General features: G+C 40.1%; 2 protein-coding genes and 1 long non-coding RNA gene across 3 annotated transcripts in view; 1 reads left to right on the top strand and 2 right to left on the bottom strand.

Annotated features, from left to right (window-relative positions):
• LOC309511190 (vitelline membrane outer layer protein 1-like) overlaps positions 1–8,960 on the bottom strand; it is a 127,456-nt gene extending 118,496 nt beyond the window's left edge. The window contains exon 1 of the mRNA XM_082186318.1: positions 8,837–8,960. Coding sequence (XP_082042444.1) covers positions 8,837–8,912 — 76 coding nt within the window. The 5' untranslated portion in view covers positions 8,913–8,960. The remainder of the gene's footprint in view (positions 1–8,836) is intronic.
• LOC309510850 (E3 SUMO-protein ligase ZBED1-like) lies at positions 3,953–6,285 on the bottom strand. Its single transcript, XM_082185787.1, has 2 exons — positions 5,299–6,285; positions 3,953–4,929 (listed from the first exon to the last, which is right to left on the bottom strand). The coding sequence occupies exons 1-2, from the start codon at positions 6,268–6,270 to the stop codon at positions 4,381–4,383; spliced, it is 1,521 nt and encodes a 506-aa protein (XP_082041913.1). The 5' UTR covers positions 6,271–6,285; the 3' UTR covers positions 3,953–4,380.
• Positions 8,961–22,514: 13,554 nt separating the features above from the next.
• On the top strand, positions 22,515–23,558 carry LOC309511822. The gene is made up of 3 exons (XR_014210783.1): positions 22,515–22,828; positions 23,160–23,228; positions 23,355–23,558. It is a non-coding gene; the product is annotated as an uncharacterized lncRNA (long non-coding RNA).
• The last annotated feature ends 2,600 nt before the right edge of the window (positions 23,559–26,158 follow it).

The following is a 26,158-nucleotide window of genomic DNA, read 5'->3' as shown; positions in this document are numbered from 1 at the left end:
ATTAGTTTAAAGGCTTAGTTTAATCATTTTAATGGTCTTACCTGAAGATATCAAGCTGGAAATGTCGCAACGTTACCGCGTCGTCCAGTAGATTATTTGTGAGTGATCAACCATGTGGATGGATAATAACAGCCTTCTGAGCCTTCTAGTAGTCCTGCTCTTGTATATTTGTGGGTGATTAACCATGTGGATGGGTGATAACAGCCTTCTGTGCCTACTAGTAGGCGGAGGAGGCCCCTTCTGGCCCATATATATCAGCTGATAACCGCTGATAACGCCCATTCAATCGTGTGATCACAATCGAATCGGGTAAATTCTCAACCTATGGGAAACACTGGTTTGATATGTCATTTTTCATGAAGGTTGACAGGCTGAAAGGTTCTGTTATTATCTTTGTTTTTACAAAACATTTACTGCTAATAATATTATGATCCATGTGGAGACATTTCCCCAAAATAGGGAATTCCAGGACAACACACACGCGCACGCGCACACACACACACACACACACACACACACACACACACACACACACACACACACACACACACACACACACACACCTGGCTTAAACCAAATGATTATTTCGGTATTAATGAGTCTACTCCTCCTGGATACTGTTATAAGCATGAGCCCCGTCTGATTGGTCGTGGCGGCGGTGTTGCAACCATTTATAGAGATATTCTTAATGTTACTCAGAAAACGGGTTATAAGTTTATTTCATTTGAAGTACTTGTACTAAATGTTACGCTCTCAGATGTTAGAAAAACATCCCTATTATCTCTAGCCTTGGCAACCGTATATAGACCGCCAGGGCCTTACGCTGATTTCCTAAAAGAGTTTGCAGATTTTCTCTCAGACCTATTAGTCAATGTCGATAAAGCATTAATTGTTGGAGATTTTAACATACACGTAGATAATCCAAATGATGCGTTAGGAGCTGCGTTTACAGATTTATTAAATTCATTTGGGGTCAAGCAAAACGTCACCGGACCAACACATCGTCTTAATCATACACTCGATTTAATTATATCACATGGAACCGATCCAACCGATATAGATATCATTCCACAAAGTGATGAAGTCACTGATCACTACATGGTAACTTGCATATTACGTACTGCTGTAATATGTCATGCGGCGTCGCGTTATCAACCAGGCAGAACAATCCTCCCATCCACCATAGATAATTTCTCAAATTGCTTATCTAATCTGTCTCAGCTGCTGCCTGAACCCAAACAAACAGATGAACTAGAAGAACTAACTAGCACTATGAGCACCATTCTCTCTAGAACATTGGATGTGGTTGCACCTATTAAATTAAAAAAAGGTCAGAGAGAAAAATAAAGCACCATGGTATAACAATACTACGCATGTTTTAAAGAGAGAAACACGTATTTTAGAGCGTAAATGAAACAAACTAATTTAGAGGTCTTTAGAATCGCGTGGAAAGACAGTATGTCATGTTATAAAAAGGCCCTAAAAGCTGCCAGGGCTGAGCACCTCCGCAAACTAATAGAAAACAACCAAAACAATCCAAGGTTTTTATTTAACACCGTGGCTAGACTAACAAATAAACAGACGTCACCCGAACAAAATATCCCGTTACAGTTCAGTAGTAATGATTTCATGAACTTCTTCACTGAGAAAATAGAAAGCATCAGAACCACAATTGTAAACGTTCAATCTTCAATTGCGCCTTATAATTCAGCTTCAATTATCACCCCGCAAGAACAATTACAGTGCTTTACAACTATAGAACAAAAAGAGTTAAATAAACTTATCACTTCATCTAAAACAACAACATGTTTATTAGATCCTATACCAACTAAACTACTGAAAGAAGTGTTACCTGTAGTGGAAGAGCCTCTCTTCAATATTATTAACTCGTCTTTATCTTTAGGTCATGTTCCAAGAACATTTAAACTGGCAGTTATAAAACCTCTCATTAAGAAACCACAATTAGATCATAATAATCTAGCAAATTATAGACCCATTTCAAATCTTCCATTTATGTCTAAAATATTAGAAAAAGTGGTGTCCGCTCAACTGGGCTCTTTCTTGCAACAAAATATCTATGAAAAGTTTCAGTCTGGATTCAGACCGCATCATAGCACTGAAACTGCACTCGTTAAAATCACAAATGATTTACTTTTAGCTTCTGACCAAGGCTGTATCTCAATACTAGTTTTACTTGATCTTAGTGCTGCGTTCGATACTATAGATCACACATTACTCTTAGATCGACTACAAAATTATACTGGTGTTCAAGGACAAGCACTAAGCTGGTTCAAATCATACCTATCTGACCGCTACCATTTTGTCTATTTGAATGGAGAAAAATCGACCATAACTCCAGTAATCTATGGAGTGCCGCAGGGATCTGTGTTATGCCCTCTGTTATTTTCTATATATATGATGCCTAGGGATGGGTATCGTTAAGGTTTTAACGGTATTACTACTCTTACCGATACTCCTTATCGATCCAGTACTTTAACGGTATTCTTATCGGTTCTTTTCGTTATTTAAAAAAAAAGGGGGGAAAATTATTTAGAACATAATTAATATTGCTTTATATTCTGAAATGTTAAATATATATAAAAGCAATGCTTTAACAAAACAAATAAAACATGTATGTTATGTAGAAGGGTGCAGGGTTTTGTGTTTTATATACAGAAGACATAGGACACCAAAAACAAAGTACAAACACATGGTCAAAAAAAAAAAAAAAGTATACAATAAAACAAATATACAAATTATATACCCAGTGCTTTAATTTCAGTAATGTCTACTGAGATTACTGTTCAGGAGTAATATGGGCTAAAAAGACATCTAATAAAGTCAGATGTAAAATAACACTGCATAGTTTATCATAGATAGATTAAAGCTTATAAAAGCCAAAATTATTCATTCAAGAGCTGCGCTGATTTTCTCTTTGCCTTTTGTTGTTTGATTCACATTAATGGAGCAATCGTCAGCAGGTTTATTAGACTGCTGCCTCTTTAAGACCAAATGCAGATCTAATCATTATTACGCATCATATTTTCTCAAAACTATTTACGCCCATTTAAGACATAAACTGTAGTTAAGTGAATACACTGTTTACGTGAATCTCCAAGAAGGCCATTTTGACATATTTGTGTGTAAATTTGATCGGTTAGATGCACACACGAAGCCCAAAATATACGTTGCTTGTCTCGTTGCGGTGTGTTTCGGAGCATGCGCCGCCTTTGGAACAGCGTCTATTGCGTCAATTTTGGTACTTTTTTAATAGCCTTTTATCAAACGTGTCCCGCAGTTTAGCATCAGTATAGACTATATTTTACAACAATCACGATCGTGCAGATTCTGACGTTACGTTTGGGTTTTAGGGAGAAATGACAGCGCACCGCTGTGAAGGGAAGGAAGTTGCGCTGGAGAGAATGTGGCTTTAGTTTTTAATGGTTATACCTCAAATATCATCTTTTTTTATAATCATTGGAAGCCAAAATCTAAATCTAAAATAAAATTAGTTTAATATCAAACATCTAAAGTGTAACCGTTTGAATGTTTAGTTCTGTCCTCATCGTCACTCATTAAGCAGGGCTGTTTTGTTGCGCGCGCCGTGGCTCCACGTGAAAGATCGCTCTCTCTCTCACACACTCTCTCTCTTTAGCAAAAATGCATCACAGACAATAATGGTTCAATATTATTATATATAGAAGTGGCTGGCGAGATTAAATTAGCAAGATAATAATTTCTTAATAGCAATAATAAATGGCATGTGTACTTTCTTAATTTCTCCAGTACCGACAGCAGAACCGATAACGTCCGAGCTTATCGATCCAGCGGTCTTTCACAATTCAGCACCGGGGCCCGTTTAATACCGGGTTTCGGTACCCATCCCTAATGATGCCACTTGGAAATATTATAAGGAAACATGGAATTAGTTTCCATTGTTATGCTGATGACTAGGGATGGGCATTCGATTAAATTTTCTTAGTCGATCGTCGGGAGAATTAACGATCGACTATCGATTAATCATTAATATTTTTTATAATAAAATTAATTATTTAACTTCTATAATTCAAAAATGCAATGAATACAAAAATACAGCGTGTTTTTCCTCAGAGACCTTTATTACAAGATTAACTTGTGGCAGACAGTTAAACTACGTGCGGTGCTCTAAAGCAGCGGAACCTGCAGCTGCGAGAATCATGTTAAACAATAACTTAAACAAAAAAACATAATAATACTTGACAGATTTTGTCAAAATGTAACTAAAACTATCCACGCTATAAGAAAGAGGGTGAGAGAACAATTAGGCTAACTTAACAAATTAGGCTAGTGAAAAATAACTAACTTTAGTAACTCGCAATCGCATACAACTTCTGCACCAGTCTACTGATTTTTGTTGAGAAACAAGAGCATGTTGACATGATCTGGGGTCAGACGCGACCGCAACCTGGTGACCGTCAGTCCAGCCGCCGAAAACACCCGCTCTGAGGGGACTGACGTTGCCGGGATACACAGGTACCTCCGCGCTAACTTGGCCAGCGCGGGGAACCTTATTCCGTTCACTTTCCACCAGTCTGTAGGTGTGCAATTCAGGGGTGGGGGAGTCTCCCTCAGAAAGTTCTGAAGTTCTGCTTCAATACCAGCCTCACGTTGAGTGGTATAGTGATCCCCAAGGAGTTGTGCCATAGCAGATGACTGGGAGGTCGCGACTTCAGTGTTTGCGCTCCCCTCGCCCGTGTCACACAACGCAGCCTCGACTCCCCCAGCCTGTTGGATAGCCGCCCTATCGGTCCCCACCGCCTCTCCCAGTTCAACCAGTTTCGCATTAGCAGCCAGTCTCTGTGTTGGTGTAAGAAAGCCCAGGTGTTTGTGACGAGGGTCCAGCATTGATGAGATCATGGGGGCGAATGACACAAACTCACCAGCCTCAATCTGTATAAATACATGATGGGGATCAATAATCAGAAAACGTTGTTTTTTTTGTTGTTGTTTATTTTATTTTATTCATAAAATAAATATTAAAATTAATATTTTTATGGAGTAAGAGTAACAGTTTTATTCTTCGCGGGGCTTATTGCTTAAATCTAAATAGGTAACGAACTAACGAATAAATGTACAATAACGTTATATTTTTATTATTTGTTTTATGAATAAAATAAATATTAAAATAAATATTTTTATGGAGTAAAAGTTTACTCTTCGAGGGGCTTATTGCTTAAATCTAAAAAGGTAACACGCAGATAACAGGTAAGTATCCATGTAATTATGTATATGTAAACTAAGATAAAAAGTTTAGCTTACATTCATTCGTTGGATGAGAGAGGAACGCACTTTTGTCTTGAATTCGATGAGTCTGGGCCCGTCTCCTTCACTGCGCATGAGGTGGATATTGATGAGGCCGAAGGTGACGGGATAAGTGTTCGAGATGGAGACGTCTTTCTCTGCAGACATAACCGTGGTGGCACATTTAAGTGCTGACAGCACGGGCTGTGTGTCCTCCATCAGCTGCCAGTACTCATCCTTCAACTCCAGGATCCTGGCATCTTGAAGCTTGGTCACGGTTCGGTCCGACAGCACAGCAACAACAGCCCACCGCTGCTCCACCAGCCGATCAAACATCTCGCACACGGAGTTCCACCGTGTTTTACACGACTGGGTAAGCCGGTGAGTTGCGAGGCCCATTTGCTCCTGTTTCTTTTGCAGCGCTTTGGTTGCTGTAGTGCTGTGATTAAAGTGGCTAACGAGTTTACTAGCCGCTGATATTACCCGATAAAGATACAGTGCAAATCCGTCATTTATGGCCAACTGGAGGGTGTGTGCAAAGCAGGCAACGGAAATCCAGGGCACTCTGGTGGGACTGTTGGCAGCTACAATATTGGCCGCGTTGTCATGAACGCATGCAATAACTCGGCCTTCAAGTCCCCACTGCTCTACAGCTCCATTCATTTTCTCAGCGAGGTGGTCAGCTGTATGCCGGCCTGGCAGGCTTTCTGTGAGCAGGACCGCTGAGTTCATTTGCCAGTCATCACTGATGTAGTGGCAGGTTATGGTGATGTAGCTCTCAGCTGTTAAAGCGGTCCAGCAGTCTGTAGTTAGAGCAACTCTCTCAGCTTTGCTCAATTCTTTTAACAGCTGCTGCTTTCGTTCTTCGTAGTGAGTTTCTACCAGTCTAGTGATGGTACGTCGTGATGGAATTTGATATGCTGGTTCCAATAAATGTATCAGTTCTCGAAAACCATTGCCCTCAACAATACTTAAGGGCAGAATATCCATCTCAATGAACTTGCAGATCCCTTGGGTAATTTTATCTGCTCGTTGTGCATCACAGCTCCGAGTCCGTGCAAACGCCGACTTGATGCTAGGTTGAGAGTGAGACTGAGAGCAGGATGCACCGCCACCGACCAGGGACGGATGCTCTTTAAGTGGTACATCATCTGCGTCGTGGCTGTGTTGTACTTATACATTGCATCGCAATGTTTGCAGTGAACTATTTCGCCTTTTAAATCAAAATGGTCCCACGCCACACTTCGCCGTGACCTCTTCATGATTATTTTGAAATCAAAACGGAAGATCACAGATAACCGAGTATGGTGTCAAATATTGCCCCCGGGTGGTAAAATGATTAATTGCTGCCACACAGTGAAATTAATTTAATTGCTTCAAGACTCACACTACGCAACGCAACCTGCATTAGATTTAAAAAAATGCATTAGATTAATCGATAACAAATTAACGTGATCGACGAAATTCTTAACGATCAATTATCGATCGTCGATTAATCATGCCCATCCCTACTGATGACACTCAAGTATATATTTCATCACGGCCAGATGAAAACTCTAAATTTTCCAAATTGACAGAGTGTGTTAAAGATATAAAAGATTGGATGACGCGTAATTTTCTTTTATTAAATCCAGACAAGACAGAGGTAATACTTATCGGTTCAAAAAACCGCCCACAAAACCTCGCACAATACAACTTTAACATCATAGGATGTCCTGTTACTTTATCCTCTACAGTAAAAGACCTGGGTGTTATACTCGATTGCAACCTGTCTTTTGAAAATCATATTTCATATGTTACAAAAACAGCCTTTTTCCACCTTAGAAACATTGCTAAGCTACGTAATATGCTATCAGTTTCTGATGCAGAAAAGTTAGTTCATGCATTCATGACCTCGAGACTGGATTACTGTAATGCTTTATTAGCTGGTTGTCCTGCATCCTCAATAAACAAGCTACAGTTAGTCCAAAATGCCGCCGCAAAAGTTCGTACGAGATCAAGAAAATATGATCATATAACACCGATTTTATCATCACTGCATTGGTTACCTATAAAGCTCCGTATTAATTACAAGGTATTGCTACTGACTTATAAAGCCCTAAACGGCTTAGCTCCAGTCTATTTAACGGATCTTCTATCGCCCTATAATCCATCGCGCTCTTTAAGATCACTAAATTCAAGGCTTTTGGTCATACCTAGGATATCCAGAACCACCAAAGGAGGGAGAGCGTTTTCACATTTGGCTCCAAAACTCTGGAATAGTCTTCCTGATACTGTTCGTTGCTCAGACTCGCTCTCCCAGTTTAAAACTAGATTAAAGTCGCATCTCTTCAGCCAGGCATTCATATAATCCCACAGTTCAAACTACAATCCGGCCTCTAGCTCATAAATGCCAGAGGAGAACTGGCCCCTGACTCAGCCTGGGTTCTCCCAAGGTTTTTTTTTCTCCATTAGGTCACCTGATGGAGTTTTAGGACACCATTAGGTCACTTGATGGAGTTTTTCGGTTCCTTGCCACTGTTGCCTTTGGCTTGCTCAGTTGGGGATATTTTGGGGATATTTAATTTAATTTTATCAATCAATAAATTCCTCTTGAAACAAACTTTGTTGTATTATTTTAATTTAATACTGTGAAGCTGCTTTGATACAATCTGTATTGTGAAAAGCGCTATACAAATAAACTTGACTTGACTTGACTGCATAGATACTTCATTATTTAACACTGTCACACTGTCTTCACAGCAGGTTGTGTTGGCTGTAGTCAGATTAATTTAATTGTTTTTTTGTTTGTTTTTTGTTGTTGTACCAGTGGTCACACTGCTAGCTGAAAAAAGTAAACTAGGCATGTTTAACAAGATTTCATCTTTAATATGAATTAGTCTGTCTGAATGTTTCATAGTTTTTACTTGTATACTTTTAAGTTGTATTTATTTGGTGCTTTGTTCAATCTCAAACCATTATTTTATTTGTATTATTAAGATGTCTGCACAAAAGTTAACTGTAATCTGTGCAAACATTACATTTAGCTTAAATTAAACGTCTTGCTTTGGTCTACACTGGAAGTGTTCTGTTTGCTCTGCTAAACTATAATTACTAAAACGGAAACTAAATAAATAAAACAAAAACAAATAAACAAAATAAAAACTAAACTAAAACTAACAAAACCATTAATGAAACTTACTAAAACTACAACTAAACTGAAATTTAAAGCAAAATTGAAAATGATATTAAAATAAAAACTAATTTAAAAATGCAAAACCATAATAACCGTGGTGTGTATAGATAGATAATGTAGAAAAAGTCACAAAATATTATGCTGAGATGAAGGGAACCCTGTTATTTTAAATAAGGAATAGTCTATCGGGATTATATTGACTCCACACACAATATGAGGGTTGAATGGATGAATGGATAAAATGTGTACCTTAAATGTAATGTAAGCCACTTTGGACAAAAACATCTGACAAATGTGCAATGGTTGAATGAACATAAAAAAAACCCTTCTAAATCTTAGAAATATAAATTCTAATGAATACTGATGATATTGCAGCCTTACCTTTGTATTGAGAGCGTTTTTCATCTGAAGAAACTGTTGAAAGTTTGAAATCAGTATTTTCATAGATTGAATCCATTTCATGAGCCTGACAGAAGACGTGTCCGCTGAGACTTCAGTTCTGCTCGAGTTTGTTCAGAATAAGGAAGTCACATGAAATGTCATTCATATTTATACAGACAGGAAATAATGAAGTAATGAGTCTGAAAAAACAGATCTAGCAACTAATATTTAGACAGCCGAAACGTTTGTATTAGTTTATCTCCTGCTTTAACTTACTAAATAATTTTAGAGTGCAGAACACTTACAACTTTTGATTATAGATATATAGCTCTTGGCACCTAATTAGCTGGAAGAGAGAAGAGAGTGCATTGATCTGAATAATTAAAGGATTAAAAGGAATTCAAGAGAATAAAGAAATAAGATTGGTAAAAAGTTCTAGGTCTAATTGTAGTAATGAAGAAGCTTGCATGACCCCTCCCGTTTGTTCAGAGACTCATTATTTTTAAATGAAATATAGAAATTTGATGGGGGAAAAAAAGCATTTGAAAGTGAGGGGACATTTCTTTTTTGCTGAGACTATATTATACTAACTTATTCCCAAGGTTGTATTTAAGAAGGTTCCTGGAGTAACATTTAAGGTTTTTATTTTTATTTTTGAAAACTGACTTAATGTGTGAATGTTATTTTAGCCTTCAAAAATCATTTTAAAATACTTTTTTAAAATAGATTTTAGAATATATTTAATAATACTGAAAAATTATAATAATACCGAAGTGCACAAATATTACAACAAATTCTCACTGAAGATAACATAAAAAGTAAACAAATCATATCTTTGATTCAGTGATTCTGAACTGGATATATGAGAATGTGCCAGCTTGCAGTTTAAAACATTAGTGCTTGTTTTATTCATACCATATCTCTAAATAAGTGTCTTTATAGAAATCTTATATATTCATTTAAAAGAGACTAATACAATAGTATCTTCATTTTAAATGGACAGCAATATATTTAATCATGTCTGGCACCTTTATATGTTTTCAGTATTAATGGTATATCAGTGAATGATATACCATTAATACTGAAAACATATATGTCATTTAACTCCATTCGAATAGAAATAAATGCATAGAACCAGTTCATTTGAAATACACTGTGTATTACAAATGAACTGGTTCTATGCATTTTTTTTTTTTTTCATTCAAAGTGATGAAAACGTAATGAATTAAACCGCTGCAGCTTCACACACAAATCTCTTCTTAGAGAGAAAATAATCTTTTCTTTCTTTGAATTAGAGAATTTAGTCCAGATATCAGGCTCTCTGACATTCTCTCGCTTTATCCAGAATCTGCAGAACCAAAAAAACAAAGTACAACTAGTATTGGCTGTTTTTCCATGCAAAGGTTGTATTTTAAACATGAATGAAGCTCTTACTCTGCTGAATCATTTAGTGACTGATTGTTCACCCAGACCCAGTGTCCCTCAGTGTCCAAATCATTAAGACCAATCCAGTGCGTCACTTTAACTTTAGAGGAAATACAGATGGAGTAAAAATTAACAGTTTTAATAGCGAGATCAGATGTAAGACACATATGGTTCAGAGCAGAGAATTATACTATATAAGGTCAACATAAAAACAGCTTTCAAACAATGCTGAAGTCACACTTCTTCTAAGAGAAAACTAAACCACAACCATAATCAAATGAACTTCCTATAATTCTCTTCTCTGCATTTAACTTCTGCTTCATCTTATAATCTAGTTTATACTTGAGACTTGGCATAATGTACTGCAAATACGGTTAATTCTTATAATAAAATGTTTGTTAGGTCACTCATTTGTAAGTAACTTTGGATAAAAGTGTTTTCTAAACATATAAATCACTTGTAGATGCAAAAATTATTGCCTTTCTTTCAGTTTCACTCAGAAATATGCTGCGTTATGGAAGTAAAAATGGTTTTAATTTTCATGTCGAATATTTACAGTAATGTTTAGCATATTTAGTCTAGCAACATTTTGATTGCTAAAATGCCATCAATGGTTGCAAAGAAGTCTTAATGCAGGCCTATAAAGAAAATATTTATTTGTAGTCCGTCTCAGTATAAACAATCTTTAACTGTAGAATGTGAAATCAAATGTAATAAGGATGCACTACACGTAGTATAAATATATAGCCTACATTATTAAAATGAAATATAGCCTACATTATTAAAATTAAATTTTCCAAAAGAGGGTTGTGATAGTGATGTCATAGAAGAAGCATTTTTTTTCTTCTCCAAAGAACCTTTCAGTGATCCAATTTTTTCTTAGTTTGAAAAACATTTGACCCTTTTCTCACCAGCGTAAAAAAAGAAAGAAAGAAAGTTGCCAGCCACCGCCAGCATTTTTGATCATTTCATGGCCCCAGAATATTTTGTTGTATGAATATCTGAACATGCAATATATCACAAGAAACAGACCCTCTGCTTTAAAAAAAATGGAACAAACAAAACCCCAAAACATTTTATTCCAGCTTCATAGATTTTTTTTTATTTTTTTATCAGCAATTGAATGTGGGTAAGTTTCATAAAAAAAAATAAAAAAAGCAACATTTTGAGCAAAAGGCTGAGAAAAACGTGTTTTTGGAGTGGAATAGATGGAGTCCATCAACACCCTCAAAGCTTCACAGTCCTACAGCTCATCCTGATTCAACATTTCATCTCAGTAACATTAGGCAGTTTTGATTTATATGCTGTTTAATGTTGTTGATCGCATTATATTACATATGCATCTGATTACATATGCTATCACTTGTTTCTGCTTCACCTTCACTTGTCTTTTTATCAGGAGATTCAGAACTCTTTCAGAAGATGTGTCATAGCACCCAAACCATATAACAGTGAAAACACAGAAAGCTGGAAATTTCCATCAATGTCGAGGAAAGAGTTAATAATCTTAATAACCTCCACTATAAATAACCTTTTGCACAGTGTAAAGGTTTCATGGATGTTTTATGTAAGAATTTTGACATATTATTCACTTTTTTTTTTTTTTTTTTACACTGTACGTATAAAAAAAAAACATACAAAAATGAGACCTTGAATCCAGTGGACGGCACAAAGTGCACAACGTTGTTGTTGTTTTTTTTTTGTTTTTTTGGAAAGAACTGGGAAACCATGCTGGCTGTGAAGTGCATCAAACTGGTCTTTTGTAATTTGCATCCAAAACAAAGAAGCACAGTGAAGATCAGATACTGGTGCAGCCTATAGACTTTTATGCTATTTTCATTCTCTACACAAATCAGAATTAAAATTTTCTGGTTGCTGTATTTACCTCACCTGAGGCATTGTGGTCCTGATCAGACACAGACACATTGAAATCTGAATTTAAAAAAGCAACAGATGCAACACAAATAAACAGATATCAAAAGCTCACATTTAGGAATGAAAGAAGAGTTTAGAAGTAAAATAGTGACGTGCATCATGTGTTAGAAGCACCAGCAGGGTACAGACGCCTCTGAGAGCAAAGACAAGACAGACACTGAACTATCAGAAGAACTTTAGCCCATTTATGCAGAGCAACTTCTTTATTGAGGGATATTTTAAATAAAAGATGTTTACATATAGTCTAAAGGACACAAAAAATAAAAAAAATAAAAAAATGGCTGAATTTATAAAAATGACCCCGTTCAGAAGTTTATGTATTGATTCTTAATACTGTGTCGATACCTGGATGATCCACAATGGTTGTGATGTTTTATGATGGTTGTTAATGATACCTTTGTTTGTCCTGAGCAGTTCTTCAGAAATCCTCTTGCAAATTCTTGCATCTTTTGCATATTTGAACCCTGAGGACAATTGAGGGACTCATACGCAAGTATTACAAAAGGTTCAAACATACACTATTGCTCCAGATGGAAACACAATTCATTATTTGTATATAATAAAAAAAAAAATTGTTGAGAGGAGAGCATGGAGAGAATAGACGGACTGTTTCCTCTTCTTAAGGGATTGGTAGAAATACAGTTTTGGTTATGTAAATAAAAATTTGTAAATGAAACAAAATCGTTCTATAAACATTATTTTTATGCAAGTTATAATTTGTAAATGAAATATAAATAAATTATTCTGTGTATTTATTTTTGTCATGTCAATTAATTTGTAAATGAAACAAAATCATTTGTTCTAAACATTTTCACTTACAGTACTTTTTACAACTATTTATAAGATTTATTATTTATTTCAGTTTCGCTATCAGAGACGCTGCTGCCGAACACTTTTGAGAGATGCACAGACGGGTAATTCATACACGCTTCATAACATCTCGGTTATGTACACTGTAAAAAAAAATGTATGTGCTACTTGCTTAAAAAAAATAATTACACAATATTACACATGGTATGTTTGCTTGATTTTTTTTTTTTTTTTTTTTTTTTTTTAATGGAATCTACTTGATTAAATTATGTAAAATCCCCTAAATTATTTAGTCTGTGACACAATGAATTTAATATTTTTAGTGAAATATATGCTTTTTTATTTTAAGTCTCTCGAAATTCTGTAAATCAGAGATGACTTTGAGTTATATTTTATAATTAAAAGACTGTATGCTGCTAGCAGAGCAACAAACTTTACGGCACCATTGTAGCTTTTGTGCTATCAAAAATACACGGAGGCAGGATTGCAGTGTCAGAACAACAACAGTTGTGTTTTTTATTGAACTAATGCGTCAGAAAGACGCGCATTAAACCACCCCCAAACTCTCATGAACGTCGTCTTAAAGGGGAAATGTCCAATATGCATGCGTGAGGGGGATGAGTGAATTATGTCAACAGATCAGTGATGTGTGAGCTTGTATCTTCCCCTACACAGGTCCCCCCAGAATTCACCAACACCGGCAACAGTAGCTTGCTTGGAGCTCGAACTTGTCTCCCTGAACGTGTGCAGTGACGCAAATCAGCAGCAGCTTGAACCTCTTGCGTAGTCTGAGATTCCGCTCTGGAGGCTGCTTCCTTTTTGGTGGCTGGACGACCCCTCCTTGGAACCTGTGCTGGAACCATCGGCTGACCCAGCTTCCCATGAGCTGGTTTGAGTCGATCGACGGTGACTCGTTCTGGGCGTCCTCCCATATCGACTAGAAAGGTTTTGGCTCCAGCTTCCAGAACCCGAAACGGGCCATCATACGGGGGTCGCAGAGAATTCCGATGAGCATCATGACGAATGAATACGAACTTAGCCTCAGAAAGATCTTTGGGTACCCAAGCCACTCCCAGTCCATGTTGAGAGGTAGGGACAGGTCTGAAAGCCTTGATCCTGTCTAAGAGGGCAGTGCGTTCAGAAGATGGACTCCAGGGCTTTGTGCTGTCTAGAATGAAATCTCCTGGGACCCTCAGACTCTGACCGTATACCAATTCTGCTGAAGAAGTTTGTAGATCCTCCTTGGGAGCTGTCCGCAGGCCCAGCAGAACCCAAGGTAGTCGCTCGGTCCATCTGTCATCTGTCAGACTGGCCCTCAGTGCAGCTTTAAGAGAACGATGAAAGCGTTCGCAGAGGCCATTTGCCTGTGGATGGAATGCTGTAGTACGGTGAAGCTGCACTCCCAGAATCCTAGCCACCTCTGTCCACAAATCAGATGTAAATTGGGGGCCGCGGTCTGAAGATATGTCTGATGGTGTGCCGAAACGTGCAACCCAAGTGTCAATGAAGGCCCGTGCTACATCCGCTGTTGTCGTTGAGGTCAAAGGTACTGCCTCCGGCCACCTGCTGGTTCGATCCACCATAGTCAGAAGATGAGTAAACCCCCGAGATGGTGGCAGTGGTCCCACCAGGTCGACATTGACGTGGTCAAAACGTCGCTCTGGTACCTCAAAAGTTTCCAGTGGTGCCTTGACGTGTCTTTGTACTTTAGCCCGCTGACATGCTACACAAGCTGAAACCCAGTTTCGGATGTCCTTCTTCAATCCATGCCACACAAACTTTGAAGAGACCAGTTTCTGTGAAGCTTTTCGTCCAGGGTGTGACAACCCGTGGACTTTGTCGAAAACAGCTCGCCTCCACTGTCCAGGTACCACTGGACGAGGGTAGCCCCTGGAGACATCACACATCAGTGTAACTCCAGCCTCTGTAAAGCGGACATCTGCTATTTTCAAACCTGAGACAGCTGTTCTGTACGCCTGTACCTCGGAATCAGAGTGCTGGTCCGCTGCTAACCGAACAAAGTCCATACCCAAGTGCACTGCTTGCACTGTGGCCCTGGAAAGACAATCTGCCACCACGTTGCTTTTTCCTTCGATGTGCTTGATATCTGTCGTGAACTCAGATATGAAAGCCAGGTGGCGTTGTTGTCGTGTCGACCAGGGCTCAGAAACTTTAGACATGGCATGAACCAAGGGTTTGTGATCTACAAATGCTGTGAAAACACGTCCCTCCAAAAAGAAACCAAAGTGTCTTACTGCAAGGTACAGTGCAACTCTCTGTCAAATGCGCTGTACTTCTGCTCATTTGGGCGTAGCTGGCGACTAAAAAATGCAAGGGGTTGCCAAACACCACCAACCAGCTGTTCGTGTACAGCGCCGACAGCGCGGTCTGAAGCATCAGAAGTGAGAGCAATGGGGGCACCTGGAACTGGGTGGGACAGTAAGGTGGCTTGCGCCAAAGCAAGTTTAGCACCTTCAAATGACTCAGACATCTCCTCTGACCAGGAAATCGTTTTGTTCTTGCCATGTCCTTTGAGGGCCCTGTACAAAGGATGCATGAGCTCGGCTGCCCGAGGAATGAAACGGTGATAGAAATTTACCATCCCCACAAACTCCTGTAGACCTTTGGTTGTCTGGGGAACAGGGAACTGTGTAATGATGTCGACTTTGTCTGGTAGGGGAACTGCTCCTTCGCCTGTGATTCGATGACCAAGAAAGTCGATGGCAGTCAGGCCAAACTGACACTTAGTGGGGTTAATTATCAAGCCATGCTGGCTGAGGCGAGCGAACATCAATCGCAGATGTGCCAGGTGCTCTGATCGAGAGGTACTGGCGACTAAAATGTCATCCAAGTACACAAATAGAAAGTCCAGATCTCGTAGGATTGAGTCCATCATGCGCTGATAGGTTTGTGCCGCATTTTTGAGCCCAAAAGGCATCCGCAAAAATTCAAAAAGGCCAAATGGTGTTATCACAGCTGTTTTGGGGATGTCTTCGTGGAATACTGGCACCTGATGGTATCCCCGAACAAGGTCCACCTTTGAGAAAATAGTTTTCCCAGCCAGGCGGGCTGAAAAATCCTGAATGTGAGGAACCGGGTATCGATCAGGCGTGGTGATGTCATTGAGTCGACGATAATCCCCACAAGGGCGGCAACCGCCGTCTGCTTTGGGAACCATGTGGAGGGGTGAGGCCCAAGGACTGTTGGAGCGTTGCACTATACCCAGTTTTTCCATGTTTGTGAACTCTGCTTCGGCAACTGCCAGCTTCACTGGATCTAATCGACGGGGCCGGGCATGAACTGGCGGCCCGGATGTAGTGATATGATGTACAACCCCATGGCTGGCCAGTGCTGAGGAGAAAGTGGGCTTGGTGAGATTAGGAAATTCACCAAGCAGCTGGGCGAACCCGCACTCGCCTGTCAATGCGCTAGACAGGGTGGTTGTGGGAAAAGTGCTCCTCGAACAGGGTAAGACATTAAAACCTTCTGCAGTGACTAAACAGCAATTTTTTACATCAACCAACAGTCCGTTAGTACACAGGAAGTCTGCACCCAGTAGGGGCCTACTCACATCCGCTAAGACAAACTCCCATGTAAAACGTTGTCCATTGAAGCACAGTGGTATTAGCCGTTTCCCATAGGTGCGTATCTTGCCTTGGTTGGCTGCCTCGAGCGGTGAGCCAGCTTCACCCAAGCGTCTGTCCACCGGGGATGCGGGGAGGACACTAACCTGCGCCCCTGTATCACACAGGAAATGTCGGCCAGATAAGGAGTCAGTGACGAACAGTAGGTAAGCGTTGTCGTTAGCTACTATGCTACTGACTGTTGGTGTGTTCCGGCTCCCCTTGAACGTGCATGGTGGGCGGCACCTTTTGGCTTTCGCCCCGAAACGGGCGTGAAAGTAACATAGTCCTTGTTCCGCTGACTGCCGCGCAGCAAAAGTTGGCCGTTCCTCTGAACACTGTGCTGCAGCTCTCATAACCGGGTATACAGACGCAGCCACTGAGTCAGTAGTACACTTGTGTGATGCTGCCTGATAAACATCTGCCAGTTGTGCTAGTTCTCTGTAATCAGTCACTGTGCTATTTGCCAGAGGGGTACGAACACTCTTAGGTAACTGTTGTAAGAACAACTCTTTAAACAGAAAGCATGGTTTATGCTCACCCAGCAGCGCTAGCATGTGATCCATTAACTCAGATGGCCGGGAATCTCCGAGGCCGGGCAGTGAGAGCAAACGACGTGCTCTTTCAGTCTCTGATAAACTGAAAGTCTTTAACAGGTATGCCTTTAGTGTAGCATATTTATTCCGATCCGGGGGATTTTCTAGAATGCTGATTGCTCGCGCAGCCGTGGAGTTGCCGAGGGCTGCAACAACATAATAATATCTTGTGTCGTCCGCGGTTATGTCTTGCAATGCGAACTGAGCTTCGGCTTGAGCGAACCACACGGTCGCTTGTTGCTCCCAAAACTCCGGCAGCTTCAAAGATACAGCATTCGTCGACATCGTACGTTAATTGTTCTGCATCGGGGTCACCAATGTAGCTTTTGTGCTATCAAAAATACACAGAGGCAGGATTGCAGTGTCAGAACAACAACAGTTGTGTTTTTTATTGAAAACATGCTTTTGTAACACACTCGAGGAATAACACTAACTCTAGAGCGTGTTGGAACATCTCGGTTACTAATGTAACCCTCAGGGAACGGGAGACGTAAGGTTGACGTGACGACGTAATTGGGATCACTTCAGGGAGCCCTATCAACTTCGAGTTTCTACAGCAGGGGTCTCCAACCTTTTTTCATTTGAGAGCTACTTTTTAAAAATGAAAGTGGCCGAGAGCTACTCATGTAATGCAATACTTAAATCTCTTAAATAATGTCTCATAACTCTCATATTAGCAACTATCCAAACTGTTTTAGACCTAAAAGAGTTTTTGTAGGCATATATACGTCACCCTCAGTGGTGTAGTGGTAAAAAAAGAGGTGGGTAAACTATAAATTCTGGTGGACCACAACTTGATCACCCGGTAAGGTGGGCCACTGCCTACCGGTGTATGTGTATCCTGATGACATCGCTATAGGCTATCATTTGATGGTACTACCAAGGGTATCACTGGTTGTTCCCTCATCATAGGTCACAAAATCACTATTCAATTCATACATTAATCGAAGTTCTTGTTAAAGAGACTCAAGAAGGAATAATATGGTTGAAATCTATAAAGTTTACTAAATGACAAAACAGAGAGAACAAAAATATTTAAGAGAGATAGAGAGGGAGGCTTATACCCAGGGCTTCCAATGCAATGCACTTGAACATAATGATAGGGATTTGGGGTTATTTTCATAGTCGATTAATCTGTTGAATATGTCCTCGATTAATTGATTAGTTGTTTGGTCTATCAGAAAAATGTGGATCAGTGTTTCCCTGTAGAGGGAAAAGTCTTTAACCTGGTGCAGGCTTGATTCCCTCTGAATGTCTTGTACAGTTGGGTTTTGACATGCTCATTACATTAAACCAGCTGCATGTAATGAATTGTTTAAAAAAACAAACAAAAAAAAACTTTTTTGCCTAGTTTTAATGATTTTCTGTTGCGGCTGCGATCAAGTTTAATTCTCGCGCAGCTTGTATAGTAACGAGCGTGTGTTTTCTGCTCCGTGTGTGCCGTTCTCTTTGTTCCGTGTGTGTGTGTGTGTGTGTGTGTGTGTGTGTGTGTGTGTGTGTGTGTGTGTGTGTGTGTGTGTGTGTGTGTGTGTGTCGGCGCGCTGCGCTCTCTGCTCAACGTTCTGCTCTGTCATTAACGGCCCAAATGCTCAAATCATGTACCGATCGGCGATCACGCACTGGAAAAGCAAAGTCCGCTCAAATAACGTGAAATTTAGAGGTGGATAAACGCAATTTGAGGTGGATAAACGCACTTTGAGGTGGATAAACGCACTTTGGAGGTGGGCAAACGCTATTTCCGAATTTTGGGAGGTGCGTAAACGGCGTTTACGTGCGTTTAGCCTCCACTACATCCCTGGTCACCCTTAAATGGCAGAGATAAAAAAAAAATATATAGAAAATTGTACTTTGCATATTATATTGTAAAAACACATATCTATTGTTGATTTTATAGTGCATCATAACTAGAGATGAAATGGCATGAAAATTTCATTTCATGATTATAGTGACCAAAATGATCACAGTTATCACAAAATCCTGTTTAAAAAGTACTAATACTACACAATAAAATCAATTCACCAAGTTTTATGTCGAAAACCAGCAAATAACAAATAAACTTAGCATCAATATGCACTTTTTGTTTACATAAACATTAAAATAATAACATTAAAAATGATGGCCAGATTTTAAAGGAGTGTCTTGCAACATGTTATACTAACATGTACAAGGTCAAATAAAGTTTTGACAAAAAAGTTTTTATAAAAAGATAAACCTCGCATATTTCAGTCTTTAAATCATTTTTATAAAAAGAATGAGTCAAAAAAAGATAATTTACTGACATTTACAATGCACATTAGCTTATCTTTTATTATTAATAGTAAAATTCGGTCCGATTTTCCCGTGGCGTCTGTCGTTGCTATGCAACTATGCACTGCGCTCTCCACAATGATAAAAAAGTTTTAATAGCTAATGGATTTCCACCACCGAAAAACGTTTGCTGTAGCTCTGCTTCAAGATTTATTTACGGAGAAGAAAAAAACACCCGTAGTGTTTGGATGCACCCTCATCCTTCATGTTGACTCGCTTCATGTTACATCTCCCATTCCCTCCTTCAGGGAACGAGGGTTACATTAGTAACCGAGACGTTCCCTTTCAGTCGCTCACGTTCAACGTAACATCGATGTGACAACGTAATTGGGTTCCCATGGAAAACGCCACGGTTGCTGCCACATACAGCACTCTACAGAAGACTCACAAGTTCAGACTGCTGTTCCGTTCTCTAACTCTTGGATAGCACTGGGAAAACGTGCCTTTCCAGGGGAGAGGGACAATGCAGGAGCCACATCCTGCCCGAAGGGAGGTACCATGTGGAGGATACACATATGGACTGGCCGGTTAGGGGCTGTGCAACATATGGACTGTCACTGGGGTGCCTCCAGCCTAAGAAGGGTGAGGCAACACCAGACAGTAAAGGCAGAGCGGACTCTGCCAAGGGAAAGACACGAGCTCACCGCAGAGAGCTGGTCGTGGAAGAATACGCATATGGGGTCGCCACAGGGATCACCACATATGGAACCCAGTCTAGCACAAGTTACACAAGCATACGAGCACTAGGCCTGGCGTCGGACACTCCGCAACGTCCGACTACCGAAGGGGTGCGGAGGAACTCACAGGGTTCGCCTGAGAGGGGAACTCGACTGGAGCAAAAAAGCGCACATATCCGCTCCATGTGGAGGGAAGTGGCACAGCAGGCCGACACTAAAGCTGGAACTTCAGTGTTACCGGCTGGTTGAAGCGAGCACACAGGAAGAAACCGTCTCCTTGCCCCCCCTCAAGAACCTGACGATCAGATCGTGCTTTCCCAACAGTGTAGTGGCAACATACACTGTAAGGGTGGAGGGAGACCGCCTTCGCTCCAAACCCTCTTGCAGGAAGGAAAGCACGGTTCTGATCGAGCAAGTTCAGGGGTTCTCCTGGTGAGAATAACACCACTCAATGAACAGGTTCCGCTTCAATGCATAGAGATGCCTCGTGGAGAGCAGGTCCTCTCTCAGAGGAATGGGCCAGGGAGGGGCTGTCGCGAGGAGCACTAGTTCCTGGAACCAGGTTGGGCCAATACGGCACAACGAGCAAGACCTGCTCCTCGTCCTCCCTGACTTTGCACAGGGTCTGTGCAAGAAGGCTCACTGGGGGAAACGCATATTTGCGTAGACCCCGGGGCCAACTGTGTGCCAGTGCATCCGTGCCGAGGGTCCCCTCGGTCAGGGAGTAAAACAGCTGGCAGTGCTACAAACAGATCTATCTCTGCGTTCCCAATGCGCCTCCAAATCAGCTGGACCACCTGGGGGTGGAGTCGCCATTCTCCCGGTAGCTCCTGCTGCCGCAAGAGCTCATCGGCTGCATGGTTGAGCAGGCCCGGATTATAAATGGCACGAAGCGACCTCAGATGCTTCTGACTTCGGCCGAGGAGATGACGGCCGAGTTGTGACATGCGACGGGAGCGTAGACCACCCTGATGGTTGATGTAAGCAACGGTCGCAGTGTTGTCCTAGTAGCGGCATTTTAAAGCGGCCCAGCACAAGATGTACTGCTAACAACTTGAGACAGTTGATGTGCCAATGCAGTTGAGGCCCCGTCCACAGACCTGAAGCTTCATGCCTGTTTTACGTGACCACAGAATGCCTGGATACTTGTTCTAGGGGAACATCTGCCCGCAGGAACAAAGTTGATAGGGCTCCCTGAAATGATCCCAATTTAGTCGTCACGTCGACATTACGTCGAACGTGAGCGACTGAAAGGGAATCAAGGTTCTTTACTGTCTCACACTGAAACTGAAATTACAAAACATGAACAGCACATGAGATGGCATTGCTAACGCAGGCACATGGTAATGCACTATAACAAATGCGCATGCATCTATCACCTTGATTAACTTTAATATTTCCTTTGATCCATTCATGTCTAACTGACACCATAAACTTCACAATATAGACGTTAACAACGAAGCACATTTCTGTTTTCGTCTTAAAGACAGAGTGCATCAATATCAAAGACACTTCTCACATTTAATTACGGATTGATCTGATTAACACTCTATATTGAGCGATTCACTGCTTTAACAGCATATTTAACTTATGCCTTACTCCTTCACCTCATACAACAGTTTGTGCATGTATTTGAAATTATTTCTTACCAGAAATTACAAAACATGAACAGCACATGAGATGGCGTTGCTCACACAGGCACATGGTAACACATTACAACAAATGCGCATGCGCCTGTCATCCACGACCCTTAGCTGTTAACGCTTACCTTATCAGAACTGTCAGTGAGTACAGGTTATATGCCTAAATGAATAATTTTTTTAACATCTATAAAACATTCTATACCGTATATAAACATAGAAACATCTGGGGCCTGTACCATGAAGGTAGCTGAACAAACTCGGGGTTACAGGATTAGTTTTGAGTTGACAAAACCAAACTGATGCAATCAGGCTTTATTGGGACCATGATGCAGCTCATCAACTTTCTCTGTCAACTCAGGCTTTGATCCTTAAGCTATGATTACTCCACGCGCGCGTGAACAACCAATCGCGGGTAGAGCGAGAGCGATATATTTTTCCACGGAGGAGCAAGAGATAATCATTCAGAATTACGATGAATTTAAATATGTATTTCAAGCTCGAAACAATACGGTCTCTGCTGCCAAAGCAAGAGAAGACTGTTGGAGAAAGATTGCTGATTGTTAATGTGCAAGTTAAACAAATACGTTCTATATTTATGTAAAATTACGTATGTATATATGTATGTGTAGCCTATATGTGCATGTATGTACTAAGAAAGATTAATATTCATTGATTTTTAGATTTTTAGATGCAACCCTAACTCCAAATGTTCTTGGCAGCAGAAAAAGACAAAATATAAAAATATAATTCAAAGTGGTGAGTATTTACCACAACCTTTTATTACTTTTGTGAACATTTTATCACAAACACTTGTTTGCAGCAAACAGAAATAAAGAGTTAAATTCAGAAAACCAGAATACACTGTGGCGGAGGAGTTGGCTCTGAGTAGGCAATAAGGGATGGCCGATTATGGATGGGATTACAGGTGCTGTACAATCTGACCCTGGTGCTGGCTCCTCTAAGCAAGTAACACTGGGTACGTGTGCAATACATTACTACTTTTTTAAAGTTTTAAATATGGCTGACTGTATGTTCTGCAGTAGTGTCCCTGTTGAAGCCAGCACACATACACACAGTCTCCCACACAGAGGTCAGTATGCAGCAGACAGAACACCAAACATAACCTGCTTTACAACAGTTATGCTTTACATTGGCCTATTTTTATTTATTAGGGTGGAGGAAATGAAGACACTCTGTGTGTTCTCAGACAGTTGCTGATGTGAATGCACTGGGCTTTTTACTATGGCAAACATTTGAATGCGTGGCATAAAAAAGGGACTGGCCCTTACACATCTCTTTTATTGTAGGATTTTTCACAACCTGCCCCAGAAACTGAGGCCTCTACCTCAATGGCCTTCAGAAGAAATGTGAACAAGGTAAGGATTTAAAACCCTTGACATAAATTACAGTCAGTCCTGTGTTTGTAGGAAGTCAAGGAACTTTTTGTGATTTGATGAGCCTCCAGAAAACTTGATCATGTTTGTGGTGGAATTATGTTTCAGGTGGAAACAGACTCAGTCAGGGCCCTGTACAAAAGGAGTCTTGAACTAGACTGCACACTAAAGGAGACTTGAACTAGACTGCACACTAAAGGAGACTTGAACTAGACTGCACACTAAAGGAGTCTTGAACTAGACTGCACACTAAAGGAGTCTTGAACTAGACTGCACACTAAAGGAGACTTGAACTAGACTGTTCACTAAAGGAGCTGGGGCCCGTTCTTCGTATGTCGCTAACTCAGTTAGCTGGATTTGATTGTTGGCATTTGGCATGACCTTAGATTGTTTGGTTCTTCGAAGCTCATCCTGAACTTGCTGTCATAGCAACAGGTGCGCAATCTTAAACCTGCTCGGGAGCAGGCTTATTTCATGTTAACAGGATTAGACTGAGGCTTCATAAGCGGAGCTGATACGGGAAGTCCAGCGCAGCGTGATAGTGCACTTTCTGAGATATATCTTTTTTTTCTCGTGACTCGTGAGATTGTCGTTTACATTATTAATTTGTTGGAAACGCACATTTATTTTCGACTTGTCGGAGTCGGGCTTTAACTACAGCACAAACTGTTTGCATTGCCCTGAGATTATTTGCGAGTGGCTCTTTCCTTTACACTATTGGAGATGCGGAGAACTTGATGGAAAGTGCTGTCTGTCGTGTCATTCGGAGTTTACCTGGCGCTTTTAGGTTTAAAAAAACGTTTTAGTTTTTTTTTTTTTTTTTTTTGTGGCATTTCCAAGCCACTTAAGACCCAATGTTGTAAAGCAGTTTTTTTTTAGGCTATCATAATTTTTTATGAAGATCATGCAATCATGACCATGCCGATTACAGTATATGTCACTCATGCTTCACTAACGTGATTGGTACCATATATAGCTAGACCATAGGCTGCCATCAAGGCCTCAATGAAGGAGATTATGTGAACAGAAAGGGGGTTCACAATGTAAATGTGCAGCCCAGTTACTATTGTGATTCTTAATATTCCAGATTAGTAATATTATATCAAATTAAAAAAAGGCAGTTGACTAAAATCTTCCATATCACAAATGTGAAAGCAAAGTGCCTGCAACAAGAGATATTAGACACATGCCTCATGCAACAAATAAAAAGGAAAAGTTGGCTATACACTGCCCACCTGTAGGCCTATGTCTCCTCTGTCTGTGCTGACTCTTCTGTAGGCCTTTCTGTAGATGTGGAATCCTGCAACTTATATTGCAGCCATAAAGCATACAAGTATAAATTAAGTAAAGTTATTTATGCACTTGCAGGTAGGCTAGTTCCTCCATATGAGAGTTATCTGAGAGGGTTTATTCACTGTCCAGTGCAATGGAAACAAATGGACATTACAAAGTATTATACTTTCTTTACTTTGGAAAGTTAGAAAATGTCCACTTACTGCACATATTTCAGCCACCACTTTATTGGGAACAGATACAAGTGTTGGTGTATTATGTAAAGGTGCACAAAAGAGGATAAAAAATTAAAAATATTTTTACATTAACATAAGTTAAAAGCAATTCATCATTACTCAAGATTTAACAGTTGAAATGACTATACGGCCTTAATTTAATGCAGCAAAAATTATTTTACAGTGTAGGCTACTAAGATCTTTTTTTTTTTCTCAGCCTTTTTCTTAGTTGCTTTTATAAACAGACAACCATTTATTTAACAGTGCCTTTTATAAAAGAGACTATAATATAGGCTAACTAAAAATTACCATTATGTAGAATATTTTTGTACTTCACTTTTATTTGTTTCCATGTTCTAGTGTGGTGGCTCTGACATTACAATGAACAAAGTAATTATGCAATTATTAAAATACAAATATATAGGCTAATAACGTGATAAAAGACATCTAACATGGCCACTTCTAACAGATTTAAATTGTCTAATACTTTTTACCAGCCCTCTCTCCTGGCTTTTGCAGACTTTGAGGTGTTCCCTGGCGTTTTAATTAAACATTAAAATTCCGAATAAACTTGGACTATTAGTTCTTGCTCTGCTGAGGAGAGAAACTGAGCCCGCCCTTTGGCCACGCTGAGCAGCCAATAGCAGCGTTGCGCAATTATCTCAGATAACTCAATCCAGCTATACTAATCATAACCGGCAGGTGTGTTCGAAGAACCTAATTAGCCAATCATGATTACCACGATGATATCATCTTGGATGTCTCATTTGATCTCGGATGTTTTAAGCAACGTACGAAGAACGGGCCCCTGGTGGACTGTGAGCTGGGGAGGCTCCAAAAAAACAAAGGACAAAATTGGAGGTCAAACAGCTGGATAAAACTGATCTCAGTATGTGAACTTATTTAACCAAGTAACACTTTAGTATGAATATTTATTAATGCAACTTTCTCTTGCTCTCTTTCTCCGCATCCCACAAAACCAATAAAACAGTTTGAGACCTATCTGCAGTTTCAATGTGCTTTTATTAAGTTTAATATTGTATGGTGATTGCATCTACATCTGCACCAGCTGGGTGGTCAAGTGTGATTGGGTCAGTTTCATCGGGGAGAAGCTGGTTTTGTGGTGTTTCTCGCTCCTTTCTACTGGTGGCTATATTGTGCAGAATGGCACATGCTGCCACTAACTGTGATGCCCGCTCTGGTGACGCTTAAGCGCCGAACACAGTTGAAATGTGCCTTTAGGATGCCAAAGGTCATCTCTATCTTCACTCTGGTTTTACTGAGGGTCATGATAGGGGTTATTGTGTAGGTTTTTCTATCTTAGTTCAAATTAACAGTGTTTTGTACTGTACCAAATTTAACTTGCTTTCCTCAAAGCGCTGACACAACATAGACTCACGGAAA

Source organism: Leuciscus leuciscus (assembly GCF_965113295.1).
Source record: "Leuciscus leuciscus genome assembly, chromosome: 12".
NCBI lineage: Eukaryota > Metazoa > Chordata > Actinopteri > Cypriniformes > Leuciscidae > Leuciscus > Leuciscus leuciscus.
The sequence above is the reverse complement of the archived record's forward strand: the minus strand, read 5'-3'. Positions and strand labels throughout refer to the sequence as shown.

Bases quoted from the DNA above. Each gene is read 5' to 3' on its own strand.
- LOC309510850 (XM_082185787.1), bottom strand. From the start codon at position 6,270: ATGGATATTCTGCCCTTAAGTATTGTTGAGGGCAATGGTTTTCGAGAA. The intron at 4,930-5,298 runs GTAAGCTAAACT...GTATTTATACAG, and splicing joins CTCTCATCCAACGAATGAAT to ATTGAGGCTGGTGAGTTTGT.